The sequence below is a fragment of the Mytilus galloprovincialis genome, chromosome 2, assembly GCF_965363235.1.
Source record: "Mytilus galloprovincialis chromosome 2, xbMytGall1.hap1.1, whole genome shotgun sequence".
NCBI lineage: Eukaryota > Metazoa > Mollusca > Bivalvia > Mytilida > Mytilidae > Mytilus > Mytilus galloprovincialis.
Genome location: NC_134839.1, coordinates 102,994,267 through 103,004,353, shown reverse-complemented (window position 1 = coordinate 103,004,353; position 10,087 = coordinate 102,994,267). Strand labels below are relative to the sequence as shown.

General features: G+C 33.1%; 1 protein-coding gene across 1 annotated transcript; it reads left to right on the top strand.

The window, feature by feature from the left end:
• The first annotated feature begins 784 nt into the window (after nt 1–784).
• On the top strand, nt 785–9,556 carry LOC143065193 (ATP-dependent DNA helicase DDX11-like). Its single transcript, XM_076238610.1, has 4 exons — nt 785–1,053; nt 4,798–5,895; nt 6,473–6,725; nt 8,099–9,556. Exons 1-4 carry the CDS (start codon nt 981–983, stop codon nt 9,540–9,542), a joined length of 2,868 nt encoding a protein of 955 aa, XP_076094725.1. The 5' UTR covers nt 785–980; the 3' UTR covers nt 9,543–9,556.
• The last annotated feature ends 531 nt before the right edge of the window (nt 9,557–10,087 follow it).

The window sequence follows — 10,087 nt, the reverse complement described above, 5'->3', positions numbered from 1 at the left end:
AAGTTTTAGGATTTTGTCTGTTAATCAGATACTATGAGCAATTGGTTAAGTCTTCAAATTGGTGAAATAATCTATTACAGGGTGTACAAGTCTATCTTACAGGGTTCCCCTGATGTCAGCCTATGGTTTATTTGTCAATATTAAGTGTTTGTGGTTTTGTCTGTTTCTAAGGTACTACATGTATTAAGAAATTTATTCTTTGTATTTGATGAAGGGAATGATTGTAAGGTGTACATGTTTGTCTAGCATGGTTTGTCTGATCTTGACAACATTTTCATGGACTATTGATAATGATAATTGTATGTAATTCTTTTTTTTGTAAAACTTTCATATTACAGACTTTCAATACAAATTCAATCATGAAAGTAAAGCAGGTGAGACATTTACTAAGATTTTAAATAAAGTGACCACACTTTTGTATCAGCAGGTTTAGTGTAGGTGACTGTGGGCACCCTTTCACTGACTGAGTTAAAAAGGGGGATCGATTAATAACTTTAAAAAAACTAGTTTAGTGTATTTTCTTGTCTAGGGTTAAGTACATTGTTAGCAGTAACTTGTCTTTAAGCAAACCTTGACATTTTGAGATGCACATAATTATACATTTTTTTAGAATGTAACATAAAAAAGGCTTGGAAATATAAAGCTTCACATTGTATGGAATTTGTCTGTTGTTGAAGACTCTTTGAGTGAAGAAATTTATGGAAAATTATCTATATCAACTCAAGGATGTTTTTTTAATTGCAAAGTGATATCTAAACTCTTGGTAATAGATTTTTTTGTAAGTTTGTAGATAAATGGGAAAGTTACTGTATATTGTTACTTTAACTTTACTGTTGGTAATTAGTTATTTTGGATCATGATCAGGATCACATGGGAGATAACTTAATTCAAATGGCGCCAAATTTAAGAAGTGAAAGTAGTAAAATATAAGTTTACAGTAATCCCTGTTCAGTAATGTGACTACTTCTGAGTCAGTGGTCATGGATGACTTTGACGACGATGTCGATGATTTATTATTGTCTGTTCCGCTTACAGAAACAAGAACATGTACTGGTACAAAATAATTCCATATTTATCATGTTTATCTCATCTGCCAAATGACTGAAATGTTACCACACCCCTTCTGAGCATCATTATCAATAGATCTGTATTTCCCACTTCTGTATATGGATGAACTTTTTATGAAGTAATACAGCTTTTAAGGACAAGAAACCAAATGACACAGAAATTAACTATAGGCCACCGTACAACCTTTAACAGTAGGCAAAGCCCATAAGACATAGTCCGCCATAAAAGGCCTTGAATTGACAAATGTATTAAAACAATTCAAATGAGAAAACTAACAGCCTTATTATTAATGTACATACAAAATTGAATGCAAACTAATATGTAACAGAGTTACAAACGATAACTACTGAATACACCTTATCGCTATTTGTCCGCCATTGCTGGAAATCACACAGGTTCCCGTAAAATTTTGACGTCATAAAACAAAATATCTGACGCCACAATGGAAAAGTGATTGTTGTTGACGTCAAAAGTTCAAGCGGGCGGGTCAGCCGGGATTAGCGATAAGGTGTATTACAGGCATCTGACTTGGAACAGACACATACATACATTATGTGGCGAGGGTTAAACATGTTTAGGGGATCTCAACCCTCCCCTGGGGACAGTTGTGAAATAGAACAACATAAGAACAAACTATGAAATTGGTTGAAAAAGGCTCAACTCATCAGATGGATACAAATAGAAATAATAACAAAATATCAGCGTGGATGTGGCAGGGTACTGGTACATTTGTACATCCCAACAACAAAAAGACATATGCAAAAATCTGAGGGTCTTCACAGTTACATGCTGCTATTTCAAAGCCAGTTACTGAAAGCAAGCGCAAAGAACATAATACATTTAAGCTGCTGTTATGAAATCTTGCTATCTTCTCTAATAGAACCTTGCCTGTATTAACTATTCATAGTAAATTTCATACAGCAATGTCACAATACATCTATTTATAATTGTTGTTTTTAGTTTGACTTAACAGTGATATCTTTCATTTGTCTTCATCCTTGCTGTTAAAGTTTTTGGTAATGACAATATATGATATAAAGCTATAACAAGCACCTGATGCAATGTTTTTTTTTAAAGATTTATATTTCAGAAAGTAGAAGCTCTAGATGCTTGAATATACCTTGTATGGAGATACCTTATGTTACTATTTTATCTTCTATCATATGTACATTGTCCATGAGGGGACTCAGTGGCCAAGTGGCCTATATAGTTCTACTACTGTAATCACTAGCCTGTCAACACAAAGGTTTCGAGTTTGAACCCTGCTCCAGCGGGGTTCACATGACTCCAAATTTAATTGACTAGTATTGTCAGTTTTTCTATCGAAGGTCGTGCTTTTCTCTGGGCACTCTACCCCCACCACAAAATTGCCCCAAAATAGTGCTAAAAAGTGGACTTAAAACACCAACATGACCAATAATCAATCCATTGTCCTTGATCTCATTTTAATTGTTAAGCAAAAGCTGGAATTTTAATTTTTTTCATGTGAATTTTTTCACTCATTAATATGAATAATAGGATAACAATATTTGGTACTTATGTTCCTTGCAACCTCTACACACCGTAAGACAGAGTTCACCTTGACCTTGCCCCCATTAATCATTGATCAAGGTTAAAGTTACATGAAAAGGTCTGTTTCTCAGAGTTAAAGTAGTATGTCAGCTATGTTATGTAATTGTGGTGTATGGAAGGATAGCAAAGGGTACATGTCAGTCTCAAAGGTTTAATATGACCTTGACCTCATTTTAATGGTTTGTTTGTCAATATAAAGATGTGTGTTGTGTCTGTTTTTCAAATACTATAAGCATTAGGTCAACTATATTTGGTGTATGGAATGATTGTAAGGTGTACAACTACATACCTATCGGTCAGGTATAATCTTACATTGCCCTCATTTTCATTGTTCATTGGTCAATGTTAAGTTTTTGTGCTTAGGTCTGTTTTCAAATACATTTACCATCTATATCTTGTTGATTTTCAAAATAAAACAGTGTGAGATATCTCTTTTTAGCTCACCTGGCCCAAAGGGCCAAGTGAGCTTTTCCCTTCACTTTGCGTACGGCGTCGTCTGGCGTTAACTTTTACAAAAATCTTCTCCTCTGAAACTACTTGGCCACAATCATCATTGGGGTATCTAGTTTAAAAAATGTGTCCAGTGACCCGGCCAACCACCAAGATGGCGGCCATGTCTAAAAATAGAACATAGGGGTAAAATGCAGTTTTTGGTTTATAACTCAAAAACCAAAGCATTGAGAGCAAATCTGACAGGGGTAAAATTGTTTATCAGGTCAAGATCTATCTGCCCTGAAATTTTCAGATGAATCCGACAACCCGTTGTTGGGTTGCTGCACCTAAATTGGTAATTTTAAGGAAATTTTACTGTTTTGGGTTATAATCTTGAATATTATTATAGATAGAGATAAACTGTAAACAGCAATAATGTACAGCAAATTAAGATTTACAAATAAGTCAACATGACTTAAATGGTCAATTTACCCCCTAAGGAGTTATTGTCCTTTATAGTCAATTTTTAACAATTTTCATAAAATTTGTAAATTTTTACTAACATTTTCCACTGAAACTACTGGGCCAAGTTCATTATAGATAGAATTAATTGTAAGCAGCAAGAATGTTCAGTAAAGTAAGATGTACAAACACATCACCATCACCAAAACACAATTTTGTCATGAATCCATCTGCTTCCTTTGTTTAATATTCACATAGACCAAGGTGAGCGACAGGCTCTTTAGAGCCTCTAGTTTATTTATCCTGTGCGAAATGTACATGTTGGATTGAAGAAGAACATGTTTACCCATGGACATCCAGACCAACTAACTACCCCTGTTTAACATGTTGTTTTTTATGATTTTAAGTGTTCTGTGTAATGTTTTGTTGAATAGTTTGTATTTTGTTGTATTTTCTTTTGGCCATGATGTCTTTCAAATGTCTTGTGTTCATTTCATTGATCTGATTGCTTAAAGCTTAGTTTTAACTTATTTTCTTATATTTTTTTTCATCAAAATGTATGTTTCATTATAATACGAGATTCTGATTGGCTACTCTGCAATCTTGTGTTATTCTTTAAGCAGTTTTATTATGTACACAATAAAATTTATCTTTCATGATGACACGAGGTCCCACAATAAAGTTCACAGGTAAATTAAATAAAAACTTGATAAAAATCTTGCTTTCATGATCCTAGCTAAAAAATGTAATTATAAGTATTGAATGCTTCTTTTTGTAACACCATAGGGTTATAAAAGCGTTCACTGTGCGCACATTTTTAGAATGTACCTTGGTCAATGCTTTTACACCCCAATGAAATTACAAAAAGAAGCATTCAATTCTAAAATAAAATATATATTTCCTTACTTAACATTTCTGGGTCTTACTCTTAGTAACTCTCTGTTAATAGACTCAGGTTAGATATTAAACATAAATTTATGTCTCAAAGTTTAGCCAAAGGTAATTCTAACAGGTTCAGTACCAAAAGTCAGCCATGTTGTTGTATTTACAATAATTCTGTCTTCTTTGTGTAGATTGTTTTTTTTTATATCTTTTTGTAAACTTGAAATTATTTCTATGAATGGACTTATCAAAAACAAAATTCAAAACCACTTTTCAGCCCTTAATCACATGTATCTAAAGCATGTTTTAAGAAATTTTAAGATAGTTTTTTGTGAGATGACTGTATACAGTTCTGACAGTTCATTTCTCTACTTTTTTCAGATGAATTGAAAATATCAAATTCTACAGAGAGACAACGTGAAAGTTCCTACAAAAAAGTTCAAACCAATTTCTCTACTATTGCAGCTTGCGGGTCAACTATAAGCCAAACAGCAGTATCAACTTCTGAAGGCAAAGTAAATGTTCCTTCGAAATTTCCCTTCCCTTTTGAACCATATGATATTCAGGAAGATTTTATGTCTAGACTTTATGAATGTATTGAATTGGGGAAAATTGGAATCTTTGAAAGTCCTACAGGAACAGGCAAATCTCTCAGCATAATATGTGGTGCATTAAAATGGCTGAGAGATTTTCAAGAAAAACAGAAAGCAGAATTGAAAAGACTTGAGGAATTAGAAATGAAAATAACAGCCAAGAAAACTGATGGGGATGAGTTTGATTGGATTTCTGAATTTAAACACAAAAAAGAAAAAGAAGAGGACCTGAAAAAAGTAATAGAAGAGCAAGAGGTTTTAAGAAAACATGAATTAAAAGTTAAGGATCTGAAGTCTGATTTAAAAGCAAAGGTTATTAAAAGAAAACGAACTGTTTTAGAGGATGAATTTGACAGTTTGATAAAAACTGCATCCAAAGATATACAAAAAGCCTACCAAAAAGAAGTTGATGAAACCGAGAACCAGTCGGATAAATTAACTGAGGGGTGTAATGATGAAGAGCTGATTGTTGATTATGATAGTGACAGAGAAAACGATTTGGAAGATAACAGTGTTGATGAACCTGAAGAGCATGTAACTAAAATATATTTCTGCAGTAGAACTCATTCACAGCTATCACAGTTTGTAAGGGAGGTAATAAAAAGTCCATATGGGGATGACATTAGAGTTGTTTCCCTTGGGTCAAGACAAAATTTATGTATCAACCCAGCTGTAACACGATTGAAGGCTTTAAGTATGATGAATGAAGTGTGTTTAGACCTACAGAAAAATAAATCCACACCACGAGAACCTTCAGGAGAAGCTGCTGCCAAAAAGAAGAAAAAGGGAGGAGTATCATGTCCTTACTACAGACAGGAACCAATGTCGGATTTTAAAAACAAACTTTTACTGGAGGCCATGGATATGGAACAAATAGTTACAGCAGGTAATGTGGGAAAGCACCTCTATATTGTTTTATTTGGCAGTTCTCATTAAAGCTTGAGATATGATAGGTTGAAGCATCAAAATGCATTAAAAGTGATATAATGAACCCCAATTGGACTAAATATTTTTGTTTGAATGTTAAACAGAGATACAGTAAAACAAAATTACATTAACATTCAATGTTCATACATCATGTACATAATTTGAATTTGTTAATCTACAGTGTTTGCCAGTAATAACTAGATATACATGTAAGACATGAACTTAAATTTTAAGTTTGAATCATGATATTTCATGTATACATTTTTGAACCTACAAATTATTTAAGGAGTTTATGTTATTGTGCCTTGGACACCTTTATTTTGATTTAACATTGTGTAGTTAATAGAAGCAGTTCTTACTGAAAGTTATCACTCAGCACAACTATGAGAGAATGAAATGAAATTTTTGACTGATTTGTTTGTGGGGTTTCTTTGTTAGGTTTCATGGTTTAATGAAAATGATTTCCATATAAAAAATCTAATAAAACCTAAAATATGAATGAAAAAAGGTCATATATATATTTTTTTCTTCTTCAGGAAAGCAAGCAAAAGCCTGTCCATACTATAGTACAAGATATGCCATACCTTTAGCAGAGTTAGTGGTGTTACCTTATAATACCTTACTGCATAAATCTACCAGGGAAGCATGTGGTATTAAACTGGAAGGAAACATTGTCATTATAGATGAAGCTCACAACCTTCTAGAAACTATTAATAATATTCACAGTGTAGAGGTCACAGGGTCACAATTACTAAGAGCATTTTCTCAACTTACCCAGTATGAAAACAGGTAATGTTTTTTTTTATCTAATATACATAAATGTCCTAGGTGTCATTTTCTCAAGCCTGCAGAGTAGGAAATCTCCTGGAGAAATTAATATGGTGGAATATTTCACATAGAGCTAATATGGATATTTTCAAGTTATTTTATTAAACTTTTTGCAGCTTATTTATTGTAAATAATTAATTCTTACAATCAACTGTTCAACAGAGCTGCAATGGAAATATATAAATGGACTTTTTCTCCATACCAAGTTCAATGGACATGCAGCCAATTGCTGAGCTTCAGGGACCACTTTCAGTGGCATAGCCAGTGTCTAAATGATGTGGATGCCTTCGTTAAGTGGAGCGAGGCAAAAAAATTTTGAACCATTTTATGCAGAAAATCAGTATTTGTCCTGTAAGCACATATACTCCCCTAGAATCAGACACTGGTTAGATTTTTGTTTAATTTCAAAATACCCACCAATTCATATAATTATATTTCCAACATAATTCTATTCTTTTCTCTACACTACTATCATTTAATTCATAATTATTTGATGAAAAAGTTTCCCATCAAATCTTATATTGGACATCTCATAAACGGCCCATCACAATGGCACTTCTGTATATAGGAGCTGAAGTGACCCCCCTTTTCCAGAATTTCTCAAAAAAAGCCCCATTACAGCAGCACTTTGGAATATTATAAAGGAACTGAAGTGACTCCCTAAACGCGTCACAGCAAACATAGAAATACCTGCCGTCCGTCCGGTCTTGTTAGCACTCTCATGTGTACAATTCTTGACAGTTTTTTTTTATGAAACTCATATCATCAACAAGGTCTTTGAAACTTTCAAAAATAATTCCTAAATGTTCCTTATGAGGGGCTGATGAAGTGTTGCTACTTTGTTGCTGATTTATTGTTCAAGATGGCCACCAGGATTTATTATTAAGGATGTATTCTTCTGACGTTTCAGTCTCGTTGAAATCTCGTTCTTGAATTATTTCCAAAACATGTGATACATAACATATGATTTTTTCTTCAACAATTATTTTGTTACAGTCTTATAAACCCAAAAAACAGATTAAGAAAAAAAGTTTAATTCCATAAATTTTTGGCTCCTCACAGGTACATCCTTAAATACTAAACCAAATTTGGCCTCAATCAATCTTTAAGTATCTGTTATGATTTTTATCTTTTTTATATGATTTCCAAAACCCAAGTAGAGTCAGGTGAGCAACATAGGCTCTTGAGAGCCTCTAGTTTTATGTGATGTGGCTATCAATGTTTTAAGACATTTACACTGATTGATTTGGAAGAATAAACCTTCAATAATTCTATTTCTATGTTAAAAGTACTCAATGGGTGATTTAATTATTTGGCTCACTATTATTTTTCAGGTATCGATCCAGACTAAAAGCAAAGAACTTACTGTATATAAAGCAGATATTATATATTCTGTCCTGTCTTGTGAAATGTATTGATGGTAAAACTGGTATTCCTGGGGAACAACAAAATACAAAAACTGTTGAAACAAAATTAATAACAGTAAATACATTCCTAGATCACAGTCAACTTGACAATATTAACTTGTTTAAAATCCTAGTTTATTGTAAGGTTAGCATGATTTCTAAAAAGTTGAATGGCTTTGCTGAAAAATACCAAGACACTGAAATACCAATAAAAAAAGAAGAGAAAAAATCAGGAGTCAGCAATTTTTTAAAGGAGATCACTCAGGTTGAACAGAAACCAACTGATGTTCCTTCAAATATACCAAAACAACAAGAAGAAACTGTTCTGAGATCTCCCTTAATGCACATCGAAGGGTTCCTAGATGCTTTGACTAATGCAGACAAAGATGGAAGGATTGTTGTAAATAAGCAGCCATTAGTCAGTCAGTCTAGTATGAAATTCTTGCTGTTAAATCCTGCTGTACATTTTACTGACATTGTAACAAATGTAAAATCTGTTATTGTAGCAGGTGGTACAATGCAACCTATTGATGAATTTAAACATCAACTTTTTCATTCTGCTGGAGTTACTCCCTGCAGAATAATGGAATATTCCTGTGGTCATGTGATTCCAGAAGAAAATTTGAAAGCTTTTTCTGTAGAAGCTGGACCATCAGGAATGCCACTAGACTTTACCTTTCAATCAAGAGAAAACCCCAAGCTTTTGACAGAGCTTGGTAATGCTTTGGTAAATGCTTGTCAGATTGTACCTGGTGGTATTGTCTGCTTCTTTCCATCATATGATTATCAACGTCTTGTCTACACTCACTGGGAAAGATCGGGGACTCTTATTCAGATTGGAAAAAAGAAGAGAATATTCCAAGAACCCAAGCGAGCAGGGTTTGTAGATAAAGTCTTGGATGAGTATACAAAATGTGTACAGAAAAATGTCTTGTCTTCTGCTGGAAGTCAGACAGGCGCCATTCTGTTCTGTGTTGTTGGAGGGAAAATGAGTGAGGGTATTAACTTTTCAGACGATCTTGGTCGAATGATCATCATGGTTGGACTTCCCTATCCAAACATTAAATCTCCTGAACTTCAGGAAAAAATGTCCTATTTAAATGCAAACTATGAACGTGATTCTCTAGGCAGACAACCAGGTCAAGTTCATTATGAGAATATCTGCATGAAAGCTGTTAATCAATCTATTGGAAGAGCTATACGCCACAAAGGTGATTATGCAGTTATTTTGTTGCTTGATAAACGTTACAGCCGAGGAAATGTATCATCAAAGTTACCAGATTGGATTAGTAAATGTTTATTTAAAGCAGAGAAATATGGACAAGTAGTCAGCAGTGTAGCTAGATTTTTTGCAAAACATAAAGTTGAATAAAGTTTTACCATATATTTCGCTGATTCACTTGACTCTCTAATTGCAATTATTATTTCATAAAACATCAAATATTTCATTTCATCTCAACATCAAACAGACCAAACTAAACAATAATAAACAGACCAAACTAAACAATAATAAAATTGATCTCAACATCAAACAGACCAAACTAAACAATAATAAAATTCATCTGATTTTAGAAAACAAATTATTCTTGATTATTATGCAAACAGAATCAAGAATAACAACTATTGATATGTGATACTAGGATTATCTTTCAGCTTATTTTATATTTTATTCATCTTATAACAACATGAACAACCTGTTAGAACTTGGTTCAGTTTATGTATTGTAGATGATTGAAAAGGTTTAACCATTTGCATTTTGCAAATCCATCTCATTCACTGAAGAATTTTTCCTTCAAGCAAATGTTTTGGTTTGAATTGAAATGTTGGCAAAAATTTACCAATACATGTACAATAATTTATGAAAATTTGAATGAAATTTTAACTTGCCAGGTTTTGGGCATAAAGAGAATAACATAT